Raw genomic sequence first — 24480 nt, forward strand, 5'->3', positions numbered from 1 at the left:
ATTGAGAAGCTGAGTCAGGTTTATCAGACTTACAAAGTGCATGCTCCCACTTCTAAGCTCATAATGGCATTGGTCAGGGAGAGCCTCTTTCCCTTTCTCTGAAATACAACAGAGTACAACAGTGCATAGCTGTAGTCCTGGCACTCAGGAGGCCGAGGCAGGAATACTGCTTCAGCTTAGGAGTTTGAAGCAGTGGGAACAATGTCAGCTCATGCCCTTATTTAGTTCTTCACCTTTCACTCGCTGGAGAGCCTCTCCATGGGCATTGGCTTTTACTGATTAACCAAGATACTCACTTGCTCCCTAGAGGAATGCCTTAGGGTTACTCTTGCTGCAATAAAACACCAGGACCAAGGGAAGTTGAGAAGAAAAGGGTTTATTTGGCTTACATATCCTGATCACAGTACAGGGGGATACCAAGGCAGGAGCTCAAACCAGACAGGAACCTGGAGGCTATGGAAGTGTGCTTCATATTGGCTTGCTTCCCATAGTTTGGGAAGCCTACATTTTTATAGAACCCAGGACTACCAGCCCAGGGGTGGCACCACCCACAAGGGGCTGGGCCTTCCTGCATCAATCACTAATTAAGAAAATGTCCTACGGGCTTGCCTGCAGCCAGATCTTATGGAGGCATTTTGTCAATTGAGGTTCCCTCCTCTCTGATGACTCTAGGTTGTGTCAAGTTGACTAAAACTAGTTAGTAGAGTGGATAATAAAGGCAAATGACCATAGAGGAAGTTCTGCTTGTGAAATCATCTGGGACCAATCTGACCCTTTTAGCTTCTGCCAACCATGTGTTCGCACGAAGCCACGGACGGTGATTTACTTTACCTAGGCCCACTCTGCATGGTGCCTGACCCAAGCCAGGTTGTTACTAGTCTACATACACTTGAGTCATTTCTACCTCCTTCAAAGGAAGCTGTGATATTATTATACAGGCCTTTGGAAGGTTTCTGATGTCTCCTGGAGCTAGGAATCCTTAGCATGGCTACCTCTCAGATAAGCAGAGAGGACTGAGGGGTTTCTGTAATTTACGGAGGAGCTGCATGGGAGCCGGCTGTCAGGGGCTCTGGCAAAGCAACCCACGGTGAGTCCGGGTTGAGGAAGTTAAGGACCACTGCCAATGTACTCATGGATTCCCACGTGTGCGTCCTCCTCTAAACATGCCTAGAGAGGATAATTCCTAGAGAGGATAATTCCACTTCCAGCCTTTGTTTCTACTCGTCATGGGGGAAAATTTGTCTGGAGGACCTCTGAAGGACATGTGGTTTCAATTATGTGTTTGATCTGCACCGGAGACCACGTGACTTTAATGACGAGGCTGTGAGACTGTGAATCATGTAAATCCATTCTGTTATAGGCAACAAAGGCTTGACAGTGAGAACGGGAGAAGGGCCTCTGAGTGACAAAGTGTATTATGGTAAGAAAAGAGTAGAGGGTCTATACATACTGCCAGGTCATGTGACATTTTTGCAGTTTTTAATTTTTAAAATAACTTTATTGGCATAGTCTTCTATATCCAGCCCAACTTCAAACTGAAAACAAAATGTCATAATACAATTCCCGACAAAAAATATGGTTAAGATTCTGGTTCCTGCACGCGTAAAATCAGATTTTACCATATCTTGCGCAGGATAGGTGACCTGGAGCAATCCTCACAGTCTCTCAGCATAAAGTATGTCATTTGCCATGACATCTAACCAAGTGCCAGTGATAACCACAGCTGTGCTGAGTAAGAGGAATGTATGCTCTTTAAATCCATCCAGATGGAGATGGAGATGGGACAGAGGGGAGGACAGAGGGGGCAGTATTTTAACCATACACCAGTCCACTTAAATTTTTCTGAGGATTGTAAGCACCTGTCCTGGTGTGCCCAAGTCCCTGTCCTAGGGGACTACTGGCCCTCCTTCAGCTCTGACTCCCCCGGAGGTCTTAGACTCCTTGCTGTGTACCAACAATCACCTACCAAGCTGTATGCTTCAGGCAGGCTTGCAGGGGAAGCAGAGCACGTGACATGCCTTGAGCCAGAACTGGCTCCCAGCTCTGCCTCCAGCACTAACAAGCCATGCAACTGGTTGGAATATGTGTCAAATGACAGACATTGCCCAGACACCGCTCCACTTCTTCACCTCTACAATAAGAAGAGACTCGGTGCTCCCTTAGGACTGTGATGAGAAAGATCGCAAGTGACAGTGGCCGTCTCTCAGAATCCTCCCTGAAACCTTGCAGATGAAGCTATCACTCCCCCTTCCAGCTGTTAAGTCCCTCACACGTACAATGATATGGTCCAACGTCATTCTCGAAAATGTTTAATCGGCCCAAATGTGTTCAGAGTCTGTACTGGGTGCTAAGGCCGCAGAGCAGAAGAGACGCAGTCCGTGCTTGATGGGTTTTCAGAGGATGTCAAGTGGGACAAGTGACTCTTCCCCAGGGTGTGCTCTGAGAGTCAGACTCCTGACAAGCCTCCCTTGCGACCAACAGCAAAGCCACTGTGGCTTTGACCCAGGACAGTCTTTATGAGATGATTCTTGTCTTTAGAGATGAAATGAAGCTCCACTTCATGAGCCACTAAACAAAATCCTCCAACTGTTTACTCCTCCTGGTGCTGAGAACACATTTGCTTAGAACCAGACGTGGATTCTTAAGAGCCTGGTGGTCCTGTGGCAACTTCTTGGGCTTCTTGGTGTAAACCTAACACCATCATATTTGTTTTGAATCAGTTCTACAGGAAGTTAGTTCCTCAGTGTCATGAAAACAAAACAAAACAAAAAACCAGAAGGGTGCTGGAGATGCAGCTCAGCGGCAGAATGTGTGCCTAGTGTATGCAAGGCCATGAGTTCCTTCCCAGAAAAAGGGAAGCAGGAAGAAGGAAGAGGGAAGGGAAGGACAGTGAGTAGGGAGGGAAGGGAGAGGAAGGAGACAAGGAGAGGTCACAGTAGGGGACAGAAGGAGAGGAAAAAGGAAGACTGAGAAGGAGAGACTAAGAGGGGAGGGGACAAGAGAAGAGAGGGAAAGGGAAGGTCAGAAAGAAGCCAACTTCAGAAGGATGCTATGGGTCCGTTAGACCCCTGTACTGGACATGAGGTGAAAGCGTGTGGGGTTGAAGAGAAATGGTGTGTGATCCCGGAGTCTGTCGACTACTGAGGTATCCGAGCCTGAGAAGGCCTCCTGCGACACCAGTCACACATGGTCTTTTCCCTCCTGTGGTTTCCAGAGCTCTAGGCCTCCAGGCTCATTCCCTTCACTCTCCCAGACTCCAGAATCCCAAGCCCTGCTTAGAATACTCACAGCTCTGAGGTTTGGGGGTCCCCCATTCCTGAGACACAGTGCTAGAATGCTCTCGACACAACAGAAAGGCGGGAAAGGGGAAAACCACCAGTTTCCATCCACAGCAGTGACTGTGCCAGTCCGTTTTCTACTACTCTAAAAGTCACCCGAGAGACTGCCTGAGAGAGGACAAGGTTTTATTCTGGCTCACGCGGCAGTTGCAGCCCATGGTGAGCCTCTGGCTCTGTGGCTGTGACCAGGCAGCACATCACGGCAGGGCGGTGACAGAGCCAAGTGTTCACAGAACACAACAGAGGAGAAAGGGAGGAGCCAGGGTTGTACGATCCCTTCAGACACATGACGGCCAGTGACCTAAAGACCCAGCATTAGCCCCAGTTGGTTAAAGCCTCCATCATTTTCTACCCTGGGACCAAGCTTTTGACCATGTCAGCCTCTGGGGGACACTCAAGGTCCAAACAGTATCAGTGACGACTGATTAAAGGAACAGGGAGCTACAGACCCTAAAAAAGCAATGACTGTTGAAGAACAGGATAGCATATGGAAAGATATAGAAGGCAAAACTATAGAATATACCTATGTATACATGCGCATATATATATATATATATATATATATATATATATAATTTTTATTGAGACTAGGTTTCTCTGTATATCCCTGGCTGTCCTGAAACTTGCTCTGTAGACCAGGCTGGCCTGGAATTCAGAGATCCACCTGCCTCTGCTCCCAAGTGCTAGGATTAAAGGCTTGCACCACCATGCCTGTCCCATATATTAAATTTTTTAAGGTGGGGTCTTCTTACTGTGTAACCCTGGCTGACTTAGAACTCACTGTAAAGACCAGGCTGGCCTTTAACTCACGGAAATCCATCTGCTCTGTTGTAATTAAAGACATGGGCCATCACACTCTGCAAAAAATGTATAAAAATTTTAGGAGGCCCACTAGATGGCCTAACTGTAAAGGCATTTGCCTTACCACCAAACCTGATTACCTGAGTTCAATCCCCATGACCCATATGGTAGAAAGAAAGAACCAATCCCCACAGGTTGTCTTCTGACCTCCACTGTGTACATGTGAGCACATGCATGTGTGCACGCACACACACACTAAATAAATAAAAATGTAAAATATATATTAATTTATCTTACGCAAACATCAAACGTAATTACACTAATAACGTGACAGTCATGGGGGACATAATGCAGTAGGACTCTTTCAAAATGCTTCATTTGGGTTAAAATTAAATTATAAGGGCATTATAGGGAAGTTTTGAGAACTATAAACAGGAACTGTGCAGTTGGTGAAAATGCTAACATCCTGTTAAATGTCTTGGGTGTCACATTTCCATTTGTTGACACAGAAGGATGACTGTAGCTGGAGCATTAAGCCATGCGGCAAAACATCCCAACAAGGAGTCCCAGTAAAGATGCTAGCTATTGTTGAAAAGCTGTAAAAGTTGAAAACTGCAGCTGGAGTCCTAAGGAAACAAGGTCTCGGGCCTCTTTCTGTCTTCCCTGCAATCACTTTCCCTGTTCTGTCATGGTGACTTTTATTGTCAGCCTGAAACCTAATATATTACTGTCCTTGGAATTTTCTAGAGAGGACTACCCGTGGGGGAAGACTTATCATGGAAGCTAGTGGCACCGTCATGTGTGCTAGGATCCCTGATGGAATGAAAAGGAGAAAAGCAGAATGAATGCTAAGCTCTGGCATTCTCTTCCTAATATGTCAGGATGTGAGAAAGCAACCACCTGATGCCACTAACAGGACCAACTCCATCCACCTTGCCTTCCTGCCATGGTATATGGCTGAATTATGAGCTGAGCTAAACGTCTCTTCCCTTAGGTTGTTTATGTCAGGGAGTTTGTCCCAGAGAACAGAGAAGTGACAGACACAGTCCTCCAAGCTCTGCCCTCAGCTCTTGGTTAGCCTGTGAAGCCAATCTCCTGGTTTATCAGGCTCAACACTTTCTGATTCTATTTTATGGTTTCCTTCCTTGTTTGCTGGTTTCTGGTTTAAGGCAAAGAGAGACCCAATCAAGAGGTAACTGAGAAAGCGTGGGTGTAAAAATTAATAGCAGAACTCAGTTCTTATCGATGGTTCTGGGATGATAACGACAGTACAAACTCTTACATTCCTTCAAAGGGCCTGTCCAGGTTGAAGGGAAATGAGGTGATGCTTGCAAAGCGATGCATGCTTTGCCTTGGGTTCTTCAGACACATGGGAGGACAAAACAGGGCTATCAAGCTAGATGAGATAACTATGAAATCCCAGGGCATTTTCCACCTAGGCAAGTGGTATATGAGAATGCATTGTGTTCTTTGGAGAAGCTTGAAACTTATCAGTCAGAAGTTAGAGGAAGATTATTTCCCTCACACTGTGTCATCCAGTTCAGACTTTCGTCACAGCTGACTGATTTTAATGAGGTCACATGCTAACCTTGCTTTGGCCTTTCCTTTGCCTTCTACTCCAGAGCGCTCGTAGATACGTCAGCCCATATATAGCCTTCTCCACTGCCTCCCTTCGTTGTCATTAAGCTGTTTACAGTGGGACCATAGCCTGCCAACTCCAATCAAAGTGAGTATAGACGTTGTGGGGGAGGGATTACAACTTGGTTCACGCAGACAGTCCTGGTTTACAGTCACTGTCCTGACTTAATCATTGCCAACACTCTCTTTCCCTCCCAAACAGTGTCACTGCTTATAACAAACTATAGTCACTGTAACGGAGTAACTCTGAATTCAAATCTCATGTCTGACTTTTTGTGTGGTATACTTGGTACAGCTTGGTAAATTATTTAACTTCCCTGAGCCCGTCAAACGGAGATGATAATATGCGTTATTAAAAACATAAGACCTTAGCAAGATGCCTAATACATAATAAGAACACAGCAGATTGCTGGGTGGTGGTGGCCCATACTTTTAATCCCATAACTCATCAGGCAGAGGCAGGTTGATTCTGCATTTGAGGCCAGCCTGGTCTACAGAGTGAATTCTAGGATAGCCTGGGCTACACAAAGAAACCCTACCTCAAAACAAACAAACAGAAAGAACATAGCAGACAATTGTTGTAATTATGTGTCCTTCAAAGCCACTCTAATCCAGGCACATCTGGGCCCTCAAACACACACACACACACACACACACACACACACACACACACCCCTGCCCCCAGGCTTACCAATGTTACACTTCCATCAATTGTACCCACTCTGTTCTTCTAATTTAAATTTGAGCGGCATGGCTGACTCCTCTAACATCAAATACTTATAACTCATTACCTACTTGGGTCATTTAACAATCTACTGTCTTACACAGACTACTTATTTAACGGCAATACATCTTGTTTCTGCCATCAAGGAGACTGTTCGTTCCTTAAGGAAGAAAATGTTCTCCTCCCACATAAATCCCATAGCCCCAACTCAGGGCTATGCATCTGTGCCAAGTGCTCCGGAAAACTCGCATGCCCTAGACAAGACGTGAATGAGATCCAAGAAACTAGCAATTGTCTCAGTGGGATTATAGTATTTTCCTTGAGAACAATAACAACAGAAATCTAGAAATATAAGCATGGATCTTAAATTTTAGGTTTTCTTTCACTTTGTTTCTGTATGGCTTTCCCCTCAGCTTCCTTATTAAGCCACGAAGGTGGATGGGGTGGAACGGAAAATCAAAAGCTTCTTACATACTTAAAACACAACTGCAAATCATCATTGAATGTCAAGACTCCAGGCCTTCAACATCAGATAAAACCTGATTTCCTTAATCTGCGTGTGCTTTCAGGCTGGCTTGTAAATGCAGAACCTTTTTTATTTTAAGTTTCATGTGTATTATTATTATTATTATTTTATTATTATTATTGAATCCTCAAGTGCAGAGAGTTCTAGTTAATCTTCATACAGGGAAGATCTATAGGTAAATGTTTCAAAACTTGATGAATTTAGATGCCTGTTTTTTTTCTTTAGGTCATGTCTTGATTTGCATATTATGTGGGAATTTGGTATATTTAAACTCCGTTAACCAACAACACAATAGTTTGAAAAACAGCAGACCAAATATATATAGTTATCTAGAGGTAAACATATACCCTCTCTTATTTGTTTCCTTATATCTTATAGGAAATATACTTTCTGTAAAATGGAAATAAAGTAGATAGGTCTGCTGTGCCTGATATCAATAACATCACAAGAAATAGTTCAGCGACGAGCTTCTGGAGTCAACAAAACATTTCAGTGTAACAGGAGTTTCCAGTGTATTCTAAGCACCAGGAATTCAGTTGGGAATGACGTAGGAAATGCCCTGTGTCTGTGTGCTGAGTCCTCCAGAGCCCAACACCCGCCTCCCACACCCCAACACCTCACCCCCTTCCACCCCTTGTCCTAAGTAAGCAAACTTCATCTCCCAGAGTCTTCGTGCTTTCTGTAAAAGAAAGCAACCGGATGTTTATGATCTCCCCTAAATGACAAGTTCCCTCACACCAAGAGGCCTAATTAGTGCCCGTTCTCAGTGGGCAAGTGAGGCATAGAGTTCTATACAAAGTTCTGCTGTGGAGAAATCACTAATAACAAAAAAAATAAATAAATAAAAATAAGACCTCTGTAGAAGAAGACAAAACTCTTTCACAGATAAACTCCTCAAAAAGGGAAAGTAACCACTAGGGAAAATGGCCCCCTCCATAGTTATCAGAAATGTATGTTACAATCAGTACATGAAGCGTTACAGACCTCCTGATGGACTGTGAGTGTCTCAGAACCTTTGAAGATGACATCTTATGACTGGGGTACATATCCGAAGGGCAAAGAAAAGTTCGCTGCCTGCATAACCCTGGTGTAAAACTAAAATGAAATGAGGGGCGGGGGTCGGTTTTCATGTGATCCCACCCCTGTTCTCTGCGAACACGGCTGGTGGAGAGGGTCTCAAGTGAAGACGCAGAAAGAGGAGGAAGGACTCAAGTGTGAGGAGGGACACTAGTGCTGCAGGAGAGCCGGCCTCAGTGTTTCCGGGTACTCAGGTTGCTCCTAATTGCATCCAGCAGCTGACTGCTCCCAGAACAAATTACTGCTCTGCCGCTGCCGGGACCCACTTTACCTGCCTACCCCGGCTCTGCAAGAAAATGCCCACTCACTGAGGGGAATACATTCATACAGACGGCTGGGTTCGTGCAAAAGCCCCCAATGTCAGAAAGAAGCTCACACGGATACTGGAAACTAAAAGGCCAGAGTGGCTGCAGTCCAGCAAGCCAGGACAGAATGGCTGGAGACAGACTCACAAGAGAGCAGAAATGTTTAATGAGCATCCAGTAATATGTTAACCAAGCTTTCAATGAATTCTAGGTACCATACCAGTCTCTGGGGATATAGGACTGTAAAGTTAAATGAATAAAGTCAGTAGAGCCCTTCCCATAAGATGCTTAGATTCTGAGAAATAAGTTGGACAAATACTGTACAGGTATTATCCTCTTATTTTGGGGGATATGTCTCAAGACCCCCAGTCGATGCCTGAAACTACATATGGTACTAAACCCTAGGTATCATGTTTTTATACACGTAACCTAATTATAAATTAGACACAGCAAGAGATGAGCAGTAACTAATAATACAACAGAACTATAACACATTACTGCAATAAAACCACCTGCATTCCTACTCTTGTGTTTCAGGTCCATTATTTAGGAAAATAAGGGTTACTTGAACACGAGCATTGTCCGGCACCACACCAATAAGTGTGACAGTAGAGATAGCTAACAGTCAGGTAGGTAGCTTATACAGCATGGATACTGTGGATAAAGGGATGGTTCATGTCCTGGGCAGAATGGATCAGGAAGACACAAGATTTCATCACACTACACTAAACAACACACAACCTGAAAGTTTATGAATGGTTTATATCTGAAATTTTCCATTAAAAACTTTAGATCATGGATAACTGAAACCACAGATAGTAAAACCCCAGAGAAGGTGGTACCACTGTAATATTAGGGTTACGAGATGAAGAAACATGAAGGAAGGAGAGTAGGGGCATGGTCTGAAGGCATGCAATCTGAACAAAAGATTGGAGGGAAACCAAAGGGAAACACAGGTACATAGGACCTGAGGCAGGGGAATGCTCAGCGAGTCTCGGGAACAGCGGGGAGACCAGCTGGTGTAACCATCAGTCTTTGCTACACATGCTGAAGGCCGACCTGCGCCATGATCCAGGTGGGTGATAGCCTCAATTGGGAGAAGACCGTTCTGCCAGACAGAAGGGGACAGATCGAACACATACTCCTCACACAGTTTCAATTTCCATGTGGATAAACTGACCTGCAGCAAGACTGCGCCCCCCCCCCCATTGCTGTATTATAGACTGGGCTCCCCTGTTGCTGTATTATGGATGTGGGAAGCTGTCATTTCCAAAGTCGGGGAACTTGATTTGGCTTGAATGTCAGAAGCACATATTTATTTCTGCTTAGCTTTATCCATGCACAAGTCGTGTTTGGGATGGCTCTTTAAAGAAACGTGAGACAATGTCAGTGGGCCTGGAACATCACCCTCAACATGTCTTGCTCAATTACCCTCCAGACGCTCATGTCCAAATCTCATTAGGCTGAGCTTCTGGGTCAGCCAGTTCCTAAGAGGATATTAAAACATACACAGCCTCTTCTTCTCCCCTCACCCAGACCATACAGAGAGAGCCTTTGACTCAATTAATATACCTGCCATATTGAATCACTAACAACATCCATTTGAGACACTGTAAAGCCCCGACCCAGGAACTTACAGATTCCTGCTAGAGGAAGACTGAATATGAACAGACTATCACATGATCATCTTTGGGATCCCAGAGGTGACAAAAGAAAGAAAGAAAGGAAAGGGCCGGAGAGCCAGGCCAGGCACCAATCGAAGCATTTCTGGGAGTCCGTGGAGGCAAACACTGGCCCACCCCAGGGCACCTATCCGCATGAACTAACTGGAAAAGAAAAGCATGAGGAAGGCCACAGCAGAAAGGCCTAGCCTGGTGGTTAAAGGGGACAAGTGCTCTCCAGTTTCCCAGCAGCAGACACATGGAACTACTCAGGGCAATTGTTTAAGACACACTAAAGACTGGAAAGAAGCCACTTTGGTTTTCTTGGTTTGTTTCCTTCTGACGTACAACCAGAAACGGCCTCTACAGCATCCTAAGAGGGCAAGTTTCACACGCAGTTCCAGAGGACAGCAAGGAGAGAGAATGTGGGGAGGGGCATGCGAAGGAAGTCCACACACAGCTCATGGCTCAAGACAAAATTTATGTGTACTTCAGGACATGCTGTTGAAGGTATCACCATTTTTCAATGAGTAGACCATATACCAACTATTTAGTCTTTATCACAACTTTTTGTTCATTTGTTTGTTTGGTTTTTTCCGAGACAGGGCTTCTCTGTGTAGCCCTGGCTGTCCTGGATCTCACTTTGTAGACCAGGCTGGCTTTGAACGCAGAGATCTCTCTGCCTCCCGAGTGCTGGGATTAAAGGTGTGTGCCACCACTCCCAGCTCATCACAACTTTTTAATAAGGTAAAAGTTACTCAAATGGCATTAGTCATACTAGGCAAAAGGGATGATCAAAACTGAAATAATAAACTACTAGAAAAAATAAGAATATCACATTTCAAGTGGTGTTTTACAGCAGTAGAAACATAACTAAGACAGAATGAATTTAAGACAAGCTTGTGGCACAAAGGGAGACACTGTCTCAAACTATGGAGAAGATGGAGAAGAAGGAGGAGGAGGAGGAAGAAGAAGAAGAAGGAGAAGAAGACGAAGAAGACCGAACAAAAGGTGTTAATTTTTTCTTCAAAAGTTCTCTGTTACTGGGGTTGTTAGGGTCAGAGCTGAGGCCCTGGCAGCCCCAACAAACTAGGCTTGGCCTCAGTACTCCAACTAAACAGACACATAATAGTAAAAACGCAGAGAATGGAGATTTATTCAGTGGAACCGCATTGGGAAGAAGAGAGACAAAGAGGTCCAGTGACCCTCAAAGTACAGCTTGGGTCCTGATGTAAGGTTAGAGTTTAAACAGAAGGCAGGACATATGCATAACTAATCAGTCCTGGTCACAATGGGGTTCTGTCTGCCATTGACCCATTACTGTCGGCCCCTGTCTCTACTGCAAGGTAACTGACAGCCTGTGTGCATCTTTTCCTGGGAGACAAGTTCCCCCTCTGAAGAAAACTGGGCTTCAGCCTTCTCCTTCTCCCAGCTGGAGACTCCTGGGGCAATTCCAGTTTCTTTAGGTCCACTGTTTCAATGGCTTGATAGTCAAAGAGAGGGGCACAAGTTTGTCCAGTATCTTCACTCCTACCAGAATGGTTACACTCCAGAAGCTAGTAAAGGCCAGTATAAATGCTGGGTCTATTCCTGTTCATCACGGAACACACAGCAACCTTGATAATAGCATTTTCCCCGTGTCTGTCTCCAGATCTTCTCCTCTGAAAGGACAGACACCATGGCTCAGTGCAAAGACGAAGACCTGAATTTAGATTTCTCAGCACCCAGATAAGAGCCAGGCACAGCACGCATCTGTGACTCAGATGAGGCAGACATGGGACGATCCTGAGAGCTCACTGACCAGCCAGACTAGTTCAAACAACAAGGTCTAGGTTCTGCAAGAGATCCTGTCTCAGAAAACAAGGTGGAGAAAGATAGAGGAAGGCACCGTTATGGATCTCTGGCTTCCACATATACACTCACAGATACGAGCACCCACATACACACAAGCACACATGCAAACACACACACACACACACACACACACACACACACACACACACACACACACACTCCCCCCGCCACCAGCCTACTCTAGTATGACCTCATCCCAACCATAAATTACATTTTCAATGACTCTACTTGGCAAAGGAGGTCATATTCTGAGGTACTGGTGCTGTGGGATGTTCTGTATGGCAAATGTGTTGCTGATTTGTCAATAAATAAAACACTGATTGGCCATTGGCTAGGCAGAAAGTGTAGGCAGGACAAGGAGGAGAATAAAGCTGGGAAGTGGAAGGCTGAGTCAGAGAGACACTGCCAGCCGCCATGATGAGAAACAGCATGTGAAGATGCCGGTAAGCCAAGAGCTACATGGCAAGGTATAGATTAATGGAAATGGATTAATTTAAGCTGTAAAAAGAGTTAGCAAGAAGCCTGCCACGGCCATACAGTTTGTAACCAATATAAGTCTCTGTATTTACTTGGTCGGGTCTGAGCGGCTGTGGGACTGGCAGGTGAAAGAGATTTGTCCTGACTGTGGGCCAGGCAGGAAAACTCAAGCTACATACTGGGGATTAGGACTTCCATATACAAATTGTGGTCATGTAGGTAAAACTCAGCCTATGACACTGAGTTTGCTGACAAGCTGTTTTATAATGATAAGTAGAGTTGTTCATGTGTTGTGAATGAATAACTCCTGAAGTGAAGAAACATGAATGTTAAGACATTGAGTGCTTAAAAACTAAGTCAAAGAGATGAGGATACGGCTCAATGAGAGGGCACCAGGTTCAATTCCTAGCAACACACACACACACACACACACACACACACGCACACCCCAAATAATCAAATATAAAGCCTTAATAAAGGCCAGTGACTTGGATGTATGAGGAAAAAATAAACTACAAATCTGGAACTCTGAACCGTAAGTGTTTACGCTTTTGCTATACTTCAAAGAAATCAAAACAAAGAAACCTAAAATTATAAAGGCTTCATTGTGAGTGTGATTTACATCAGAAACACTAATTTTGGAACTTCAATTAACTCATAATAAAAGCAAAATTTAAGTCTTGGCCCCACATCAAAAGATTAGCCAATGGATGTTTTAAATTCCTTGATTAAAGGAAGCTTTTTTAAAACCTAGGAATCATAATAAGAACAAGCATGAAAAGATGCCCTGATATGTGAAAATTTCAAGTCACAAATTTCCCAGAGTATCACATTCTTTCTCAAAGTTGAAACACATTGGAGAACAGGTTGAATGCATAAGACCCTGACCCATCAAGACCACCATAGGAGGAGGATCTAAAAAAGACACAAGCAAACATCATTTGACTTTTGGGTTGAATAGATGTCAACATCTATAAATTATTTTGCCTCACATGTGAACCTTGATCTGATCTTTATAAATACAATCAAGCCACCTTATCCATAAATTCTACATTACTGCATTTAACCAGCTGTGGATCAAACAATAAAATGGTTGAAATTTGCTTCAAAATAAAGGGAGGGGCACAGGCTAGGGGAAGGGTAGCCCAAGGAGAGTGTTGTCGGAAAGAGGTGGGTCTCATCAGATTCTGCCTCTGCTTCTTGTATACACCTCAAATGTTCTCTAGTAATGTTTTCTTTTTTCTTTTTCACGTGTATTGAGGCACATGTTAGTGTGTTAGTATGTGTGTGCACGTCGAAGCCAGAGGTTGACATCTGGTGTCTTTCCTGGATTGTTTTGTACTTCGTTTGTTGAGAACGGGATCTCTTGGTGAGCTTGAAGCTCATTGGTTTGGCAGGTGAGATTAAAGAATCTGCCTGTTTCTCCCACATCCCCAGTGCTCAGGATACAAATGTGCACATTGATTTTTATCCTAGTTCTGAGGATCTGAACGCAAGTCCTCATGCTTGAAAGGCAAGCACTTCACCCAATGAGCCATCCTCCGAGTCCTTAGTAATTTTTTTTAAAGACTCAGTATATTCACTTGAGAAAACTGGTAGTATTGGTGGTGTGTTGGGGGTAGGGGAAAACAACTCACATGAACAGAAACGTGTGAAGTCACTGAAAGACGTATAGAAAAATGTTCACAATAGTACAATACATAATGACTCAACCAGAAACCCTCAAATACCAACTCAGCTGGGTGGATTAACGAGTTTCGATATGTATACATAGTAGAACAGTATATAATGAGGAGGAATATTTACAACTATACATAAAAAATAGCCTCATAAATGAGAAGCTGGAACTAAGAGAGTCCATTTGGGGTGACTCTACCAGGAATAACTAGTCCTTGCTGCTGCAAGTTGGCAGAGTGTCGAGTTATTCTTAGCAGGCAGTGACCAGAAAGCAAGTATTAGGTGTGGTCTTGTGGGAGACAAGTCCTCTCCTTGCTGTGGATGTGTGACATTTGTCAAGTCAACTCAATAGCTCATCCTTGTTGGTCTATACACAACACATTTTTACTTGGACATTTTTTTCTTTTTTACTGTTTTTAAAAAGTGAGAAATTGAGGTTGGGGATTTAGCTCAGTGGTAGAGTGCTTGCCTAGCAAGCGCAAGGCCCTGGGTTTGGTCCTCAGCTCCAGCTTAAAAAAAAAAAGTGAGAAATTACTATCATTAAGATTTCCACTGAGCTCCCAGAGGACACCGAAGCTGGAGTAACAGTGAGCTAACCCTACTCCAGACGCACCAGGGATTTTTAGGAAGCTGAGTGGAAGTGCACACTTCTCCGTAGCCTCCTGCACATAGCTGTCTATGGTCAAGAGTGTAGGTTTTCTTAGTGATCCCTTACTTCCTACTGTCTGTGGGACCTTATGTGGACACTCCACAGACTGTCTGACATCCATCTACCTACAAACCCTGCGCTCCCAGCTCACTTTCCTGCTCTCCAGGTCCTCCCCTGAGTCCTATCTCAGCTTGCGTTACTCTGCCCTTCCCTGCTTTGAAGATTCAACCACAGCTCAGCTCAAACACTAGTCCCTCTATGGAACCTCCTCTCATTTCTCAGCTATTATCAATCAAACTGCCATGGGCACACCATTCATACCTCAGAATGACTGTGACCCACCCTACCTGTGTCAGAGCTGACTTGGGGGGAAGGAGGCCCCAATCAGCTTGTGAGTCTTTGGAAGGTAGGTAACTCAGCCAATGCTTTCTCAGGCAGACAAAACCAGGCTCACACCCCCAAGGAAGGCCTTGCAGAACTGGAATATGAGTGCTTGGATTCAGACAAACCAGGTTACAATCTGGTTCACTTTCTAAGAATAGAACTTGAGGCTTAGTATCTCTGAGATGCACTGGTTATGGAGAGAACTGAGGAAAAATGGAAAAGGTGTAGCGGTTGAATAGGGACCATTAAAATGACATATCCAAGCCCCAACCCTAGAACCTGAAAATATTTGTGGGAAGTCTTAACTATGAGTTAAGTATCCAGAGATGATTGTATCCTGGGGTAGCAGGACCCTAAAAGGAGGAGGAGGGACAGATGGCAGTGACCCCACACAGGCCAAGGGACACTTGGCACTATCGGGCTGGAGAAAGCCAACAGCATTCTCTCAGTGGGCTTTAGGAGGAAGCAAAGCCACACCTATTCCCTGATTTTAGACTTTTGGCTTCCAATTCTGATAGAATATTCTAGGGCTGGTGTAAGCGCCCCAGACTGTGACCATCTGTTACCATCACCCTGTAAAGCCAATAAGCAAAGGGCACAAAGCTGCTGCTCTTGTTTCTGTGTTCTCTGAAATCTGACATTAACCAATACAAATTATAAACATTCTTAAGCTATTTGATAAACAAATACATACCAGGAAGTGTTACTATCAAGAGTTATTCTAAGCGCTTTATAAATACTATTTATTAGTACTTAAATACTATGACCCCAAAGTAGATCCTGTTATTGACTGTCACCTTCCAGAGGCACAGAGAGGTTAAGTAACTTGCTCACCATCACAGAGCTAGTAAAGCACAGAGGCCGATCCAGGGCACAGGCTTTTTACCATCACTCAGAGCACAGGGTTTTGTAAATGTAGACCCCGGCGACACAGTGCGGTTCTGCTCTCTCATGCACGCGAATGTTCATCCTGCTGGGCAGCTCTTACCTGGCACTGGCACTGCCCTACACAGACCACACTTTACAGCTGCTCCCCCAGGGGCCCAGGGCCTGTTTCCCAGCCAGTCTGGCTTGCTTCATGCTGCAGCTGCCTCCCATGTTTATGCTCACACTAATCTCCTGCTTCCTACAGAGGCTGGGGGAAACTCCTGAAGCATTCCAGCCCTGGCAGGGCCCCACAGAGCAGGAAGTCATGCTTCTAGCGTCTTGAAGGACCTTTCCTGCTGCTTTCTAGTACCTTACAGAAAAAAAACAGGATCACATTTCCACCAGAGGGACTTTGTGCATGAGGAAACAAGGCAACCGTTGGCGGGACATGTCTTGCAGCCTGGCTGCGTGGTTGTGCTATGAAGCTGGAGACACAGACACATAGGACTGAAGTACTTGTCGTACCCTGACACACTCACTGCTCACCCAAGCCCCCCCCCCCCCACACACACACACCCGGCACTAGGGACAATTCCAGCACAGTGTGGCTGAGACATCTCTATCCACAGAGGCAGCAAAGATGGTCACAGCATGGCAGCTGGCGAGGTGGCTCTGCGGATAAAGGCACTGGCCACCAAACCTGACAACCTGGGTTCGATTCCCTGGAACCTGTGTGGTGGAGCAGAAGAATGACTCCCCAAGCTGTCCCCTGATCTCCACACGTGATCTGTGGAAGGAGGGCATGTGTAGGTATTTCCATGAACACACACATAAATAAATGTAAGGAAAAAAAAGGATGCGCAGTGTAGTCTTCGGGCCGTCAGCACAAGGGACATTGAAGCGCTCTCTCAAGCCTTTTGAATCTCACCCCTTGTGTGTCTCGAACCTGCAGCCAGCTGCTTGGCCAGCTGCAGGTCGTGGGCAATCCGCTCAGCATCAGCTTCAACTTCTGTAGAATGAGACATTACGAGGGCCCAGTTCAGGGTGGCCGACTTGGAATCCTGTAAGATTGCCGGGATCAAAGGAGAAGAGGTACAGGCTGGCCAGCCCAGAAGCCGACACAGGGAGGAAGGAACAAGACATGCTGGGTTTTTGCCTCGGTGACCTTATTTTTGGCAAGGCCCAGCGCCAGCATGAGTCACATGATCTATAAAGGACAATGACGCCTTTGTGTGAATTAGGTGAGAACATACAGGTACTATAATCACTGGTTGTTGCTCCTTTGCTTCTCTGATCTTTCAGGTTATTACTTCGGTATTTATTGATTGATATTATTGATAAGACTAAATAGATTCACGCTCCACAGTGGGTACCTAGATGCTAGCACAGGCACACCTGTTGGGCGGTCCACTGGTCAAGCAACTTTCCTGGAACCACCTCTCTCTGCTTCTGATGTTGTGGTAACAGCAATGGCTCACAGCAGCCAGGCCCACTCAGTGCTACCCTGGGCCATGGTTATTGAGAGGCTCCATGGTTGATTGGCTTCCCTAGGGGGTTAGAATTAGAGATGAGCTGCCCCGGGCTTTTTCCAGGAAGCTAGTCTGAAACCTGTAAATAAGTAAATTCTATACAACAAAGACTGTGGGAATTGAGAGTGAGGGCAAAACGGAGGGGCTGGGAAGAGGCAAGAGACGCCAAGGTCTCCAGGAGCTCCGAGAACAGGCAGAGGGAATCTTGACGACAAGGCCATCTCATGCCTCACTGAGCGCCGTGAGACAACCCTCCATCCTGATGTCCGACTCTTTGGATCACCTCAGCCAATAAGTTTATTTAACCACAAGACAGAGAGCATCTACACGCTAAGGTCCTGAGGGGATCTCAAACTCCATGGGAACCCAGCCTCACTCACCCCCATGTGCCAATTCTCCCTCCTCACCAACGCCACGCCCACATGCACCCGATCCCAGAGGCAAATCAGATTAATCTGGAAATACTTTTCCAAATAGGTCAACCGTCCTAAAATCTAATTCAAGACTATGCTAAAGCAGGGTGAACAATTATTTTAGAGTATTTCCTAAAACTAAAAGCAGACATGTCTTTTTTTTTTCTTTGCTTGCTTCCTCAGAATGACTGGGTTTTAGAACAAACTCCCTGTTGCCACATAAAATTGGAAGAGGCACTATTTAACACCTGCAGGATAGTCTGCAATGCCCACATTTTATATGTGAAGGCTCTCGCTTCTCATGTTGTCTCATGATCACTTTAACTTCCTTTTTGAAAACATTCTGGCTGCTGCTCTTTTCATTGTTTGTAGTTTTTGTTGCAACACCTAACCCATGGTTATTTTAAGAGCACCATAGTAAAATAAAAGGAAAAACACATTGCCCACAGGAAGCCAAGGGCTACTGGGGAAACAATGAGTCTCAGAAACAAAAATCTCCCAGTCTGCCTCTTTCTAGCAACTTGAACATGTGCTCTTTCTGACTCAGTTTCCCAACCTATAAAGACGTATGATTATGACTGACACTCCATCTATGACCATCATCTACCTCCAAAAATTACAGAGGATTTCAGTGAGTTAACAGGTAGCAAAGGAAGCCTTGTGGACTGATTACTAGGGACAGCAGTAAAGAACAAAGAAGCAGAGAAAATCCCAGAGTCTATTAGACGTAAACGTCCTTGTGAAGACAGAAGACCACTCAGGATGTCAGCAATGCCCTGGATCCTGGCACCCACTCTGCTACTGGGAGGCCTGCCAACCAGACATGGCCTGAACACCCCGGGAAGTCATAGAAATGCTTCCAACAGGACAGTTCTATGTAGAATATTCCTGAGAGAGTAGCAGCAGCAAGAACATTTAAATGATGCCCGGGGAGTCATCTTGTTCCCATGTCCCCTCCCTACATCAACTTAAACATCCTATTTGGCCAACTTTTCCTCTCAGTTAATAAACCTAATTGTAACCCCAATTATTGATTCTTCTTGGTGCCAATCACGCATGGCTTTAAACATAGGCTTTACATACAACATTTCATGTAAGCTTTCCAAATAAAAACTATAGAGTGTGTTATGATTACAGTCAGATTCCATCTATAAGAAAAAAAGATCTGAAAATTAACAGCTTGGCCTTGATCATCCCTGCAGGACACTGTAAAAGCTGAGATGTAAGCACAGTATTTTAGACATGAAGTAGATACTATATCCATTGCATGTATTCCTCCCACCCCTTGCTTTCCACTTCTTTAGATGTTCATGGTTATCCCTCTAGACCAGTGGAGGAGCATCCACCTCCATGTGATATGCCCTCCCAGCACTGACGAGACTCTTCCCCAAACCCAATTCCACTTAGACCCTGGCTCACAACACCCAACAGGGGCACCACAGGAAGCTGGGATGCTCAATCAATGCTTCTCCAGTGGATGCTACCTGTTCTTCTTTCTTCCCAACATTGGCTCTTATTGACCCTAGCCAAACTACTCCATGAAAACGCCCTCTTGCTCACTGTGGTGGTTTAAATAAGAATGGCCCCCATAAGCTCATATACTTGAATGCTTACTCATCAGTGAGTGGCACTGCTTGAGAAGGAATAGGAGATGTAGCCTTTTGGGGTTAGGTATGGTCTTGTTGGAGGAAGTATGTCACTGGAGGTGGACTTGAGGTTTCAAAAGATCAAGCCAGGCCCAGTGGCTCTCTCTTCTTTCTGCCTGGGGATCTGGATGTAGAACTCTCATCTACTTCTCCAGCACCATGTCTGCCTTTGTGCCATCATGATCCTAATGGACTAAACCTCTGAAACTGTGCACATGCCCCATTTAAATGCTTTCTTTTATAAAAGTTGTCTTTTTATGACATCTCTTTACAGCAATAGAACACTGACTAAGACATCCACTGGTACAGGTTGTCTCTGCTCCTCCCAAATTCATAAACTGAGCTCCAATATGTTGGCCTTCAGAGCTATGGACTTTGGGGAAGAACTGGGTTTAGATGAAGCATATATGCAGAGCCCTCATGGTGAGATATGTGCCTGGTAAAGGAAGGGAGAGAGAGAGAGGTTGTGTGTCTGATTGTCTGTTTCTCTTCCCAAGCATGCATCAAGGAAAGGGCATGCAAGCCCCCAGCAAGAATACAGCTGTTTACAACCCAGGCTGGGGGCCCTATCTGACTGCACCTTGATTTCAGACTTCCCAGCCTTTAGCACAGCTTTATTCTCAGTGAGCCTCAGGCTAGCATTCAGTCTCAGTCTCAGTGATTCCAAGCCAGGAAGATATTCTTGAGATAGCCACACCAGGTTCTAGAACACATTGTGCCATGGCTCCATTACCCATACTCTTGATCTATTTGTATCTGTTCTCCTTTGTGCAGGAAGTAAAAGTCTGTCTCAATTCCCAGTGGCACAAGGCTGCTCCCTCTCAGCCCTCTTCAGAATATAATATCCCAGCCGGAACAAGGAGGCTCCACCTCAGCCCTCTTTGGGATACAACATGGGCTTCTCTCAAGAACTTCAAATGATAACGCAGTAAACTATCTTTCTTGAACACAAGATACATGACAAGCAGAGAGAGCCCAGGCTCCAATGTCATTCCTCCCTGTACCCCTCCTCAGTCTACACTAAACTCGTTATTTAAAGACCCTCTACTCTCAGGCAGACACACAGACCCATGGATAATGCCATCTGTCTTAGGTTTCTATTGCTACAATGAAGCACTATGACTAAAACCAAGCTGTGGAGGAAAGGGTTTATTTGGCTTACATTTCTACCTCTTATAGTCCATCATTGAGGGAAGTCAGGGCAGGAATTCCAACAGAGCAGGAATCTGGAGGTAGGAGCTGATACAGGGGTCATGGATGGGTGCTGCTTAAGGCTTGCTCCTCATGGCTTTCTTTAGAACCCAGGACCACCAGTCCAGGGGTGGCACCACCCACAATGGGCTGAGCCCTCCCCCATTGATCACTAACCAAGAAAACACCTTACAGTTGGATCTTATGGAGGCTGTAATTTTCTTAATTAAGCTTCCCTCCTTTCAGATAACTCTGGTTGTGTCAAGTTGACATAAAACTAGCCAGCACACCATCTATCAAAATTATACTATCTCAAAATTTTCTGTTTGGGTTAATAGTCTACAGCTATCTCCCCATGATTTGGTCCCTATGAAATGTATGGGCCCCAGACGAAAGCCACGACTATTTCATTCATGTCTTTGGCAACATAAAGTACTTAGGGACACTTGGAGACTATTATGAAATCTAGTAGTTAGGTGGAAGAATGTAAAAGAAACTGGGATGAGAGAAGAAAATCGAAACCCTAAGGTGTCAACTGTCAAATTCAATGTTATGTTCTGGAAACACTCTGATAATGTTCCCCTTCAATGGAAAACTGTTCTGCTTTGGTCTGCTGCTACAACTCAGGGGCATGTCTCACTTCAATATGATGAACTCAAGCTACTAGGTAGGCTAACGCCCTCAGAATGTTCAGATTTACACTCTTCAGACAACTCTTTTCTAAGCTAACAACGTTGGTGATGGAATTCAAAACCTTTAAATACACCCTCAGCTAGCCTGGTCACTGAAATGAAGACTTTGAATATGTATTGTTTTACTAAGTATGAAGAGCCTTCCTGTGAAATCCAGAGGGAGTAATATGGAACAGTGTATGGAAAGAGATAATAGGGTAAGCTAATTGTAAGATATGCCCTGGAGTGAGACATGGCCAGCTTCAACTCTTTGGAATTGTTGAAAATTCATACAATTTTCTAAGCTTCATCACACATTTTTTAAAAAAGATAATTAGGGGCTGGGGAGATGATGGCTCAGTTGGAAAATATCTGCCACACAAGTGTGAGTACCTGAGACTGGATTGCCAGCACCCATGTACCAGACAGGCGTGGTAGCATGCATGTATCTCACTGGTAGAAGGCAGTAAAAGATATCCAACATCAGTCTCTGGCTTACACACACACACACACACACACACACACACACACACACACACACACAAACACTCACCTTCACCCCTATGCAAATGTGCATACACAATCACTAGAGATACACACATAAATAAAATTTTAAAATAACTGGGAGCCAGTCTGTGGGGATGCACACCTTTAATCCCAGCACTTGGGAGGGAGAGGCAGGCAGATCTGTAACTTCAAGGCCAGCCTAGTCTATAGAGCAAGTTCTAGGACAGCTAGGGCTACACAAGAAAAACCCTGTCTCAACAAACAAAACTGAAAAATGTGTAGGAATAGTAGGAGTTACCTGTTCCTACAATAACATTCATAGTAACTCTACAAAAAAAGTCAACATAGCCACTGTTCCAAACAGATATTACGTAATCAGTGTTAACAACCAACCTCTCCTGTTTCCTCATTTTATGGTAAAGATTTCCAACTTTGTTCTTTTAAGCAGTGACAGAAATAGTAGACAGTGTTAGTTCAAGATCATCTTCAGTGGTACTAAAGGCCTAGACTGTGACTTATGTCTTAGAGTTGAAATTTAAACAGAAAAATGACAAGAACATTTCAGACTGTGTCAAGCTAATCTAACATAAACACAATAAAAATGTCAATAAACATCCATTTTAATGAAACTATAAACGTCCTCGTTCTCATTCAATTTTTATTGCTGTGATAAAAATATCCTGACAAAAAGTAGCTTGGGGTGGAGAGGGTTAATTGGGCTCACAATTTCAGGTCCTGGTCCGGCATTTCAGGGAAATCAAGGCAGGGTCCCTAGCAGCCAGTCACATTACATCCACAGTCAAGAGCAGAGGATATATATGAACGCACCCAAGCCGCCTGCTTGCTTACTGTCCCTGCTTCCTTGACTAGCTTGCTTCACTAGTGTGTAAATAAGGGCCCGGCTTATGAAACGATGTTGTCCACACTCAGTGTGGGTCTTCCATCGCACTCAATTACGGCAATCAAGACAAAACCCCATAGATGTACCCATACCGCAGGCCAAGCTGATTTAGGCGATCCCTCATTCTCCATGCCGGCAAGTTGGCATTTAAAACTTAACCAGTCTGGGCTGGAGAGATGGCTCAGTGGTTAAATGCACTGGCTACTCTTCCAGAGAACCCAAGTTCAATTCCCAGCACCTACATGGTGGCTTGCAACTGTCTGTAACTCCATCCAGTTCCAGGGAATCTAACACCCTCACACAGACATACACATAGGCAAAACACCTATGCACATAAAATAAAAATAAGTGAATTATTAGAAATCAAAACTTAACCAACACAGCCCTATAATGTGAACAAGTGATAAGGCTCCTCTCTCTCTTTCTCTGTCTCTGTCTCTGTCTCTGTCTCTGTCTCTCTCTCTCTCTCTCTCTCTCTCTCTCACACACACACACACACACACACACACACACACACACTAGCCAAGACCATCTAAGCTCTCCTCATTTTATTGTCTTCTGCTTTCATCTTTTGGAATGCCACAGGTTTTATAACCAATGCCATGCAGGCCATTGTTGTCTTCACAGGACTGTCCCTGAGCTCACACACACTAGGGGGCTTCCAGGTTAAAAGAATGAGAAAGCCAAGGAAACATCTGTATTGTGTTCAGAGAACAATAGCCCTGACCACAAAGCTCCGCCCCCCTACCCCCCACCCCCTCATATCAAACTCTTAGTACTGAAACAGTCAATCAGAAATCAGGTCTGGACAGGCCTGACCTTGCCCTAAGAGTGCGTTTGGTGGTGGGCAGATAAGAGTTAAATTGTTAAGTGACTCAACTAACAGCTGCCAGGTAATTATCAATTTCTCATTCTACAACAAAGAGCTTGCATTTTTACCCTAATTTTCACTCTGTGTGTGTGTGTGTGTGTGTGTGTGTGTGTGTGTGTGTGTGTGTGTATGTATGTGTGTGCGCTTGCGATTTGGAACAATGTGTTGCTCAAAGCAAAACAAAGCAAGATAAACTGAAAAACCAACCAAGCAGAAAGATTTGATTTTCTCACCCAGCTTAGCCAGATACACATCTTTCTAAATTCTATATAAATATTTTTTTGCCCCTGTATAGCCAATGCTTTTGAACCTCATACTGTACATTGCTGAATATCTTCTGTATGCATGGTGTGGTCATTCAGAAACCAACAGAGACAAATCCATCTTCCCCATGGTCAACACTTACCTACAGGAAAATCATTCGGCTGGACCACATGGAGGAAGATGTGTACCATTTGGTAGAGAGGGCCAACAATCCCAGCATTGAATGTGTCTTGGGTCTCATATTCTGAGGTAGGCAATTCATAATTCAAAGCCCCAGGAGTGCTTGTAGATGCAGGCTGACCTCCTGAAGCAATATTTCCACACAGCCCCACTAGCAGCAGGACACTGAATACAAGAATCGTAGTCATCCTGATCACCCAAGCATGAGGTAGTTTCTGGAAGGTCAGGGGCAATGGGCCTTTCCTGAACCTGTGGAATCTTCTGCCTCCTGGCTGGTAGCAGGGGGAGCAGAAGAATGGTCTCCAAGGAGGTCATTCACTCAAAGTACC

General features: G+C 44.7%; 1 protein-coding gene across 1 annotated transcript in view; it reads right to left on the minus strand.

Annotated features, from left to right (window-relative positions):
• Prom1 (prominin 1) overlaps nt 1–24480 on the minus strand; it is a 100838-nt gene extending 76358 nt beyond the window's left edge. Inside the window, exon 1 of the mRNA XM_059275837.1 lies at nt 24114–24480. Within this exon, the coding sequence (XP_059131820.1) occupies nt 24114–24339 (226 nt within the window). The 5' untranslated portion in view covers nt 24340–24480. The remainder of the gene's footprint in view (nt 1–24113) is intronic.

Source organism: Peromyscus eremicus, chromosome 10 (assembly GCF_949786415.1).
Source record: "Peromyscus eremicus chromosome 10, PerEre_H2_v1, whole genome shotgun sequence".
NCBI lineage: Eukaryota > Metazoa > Chordata > Mammalia > Rodentia > Cricetidae > Peromyscus > Peromyscus eremicus.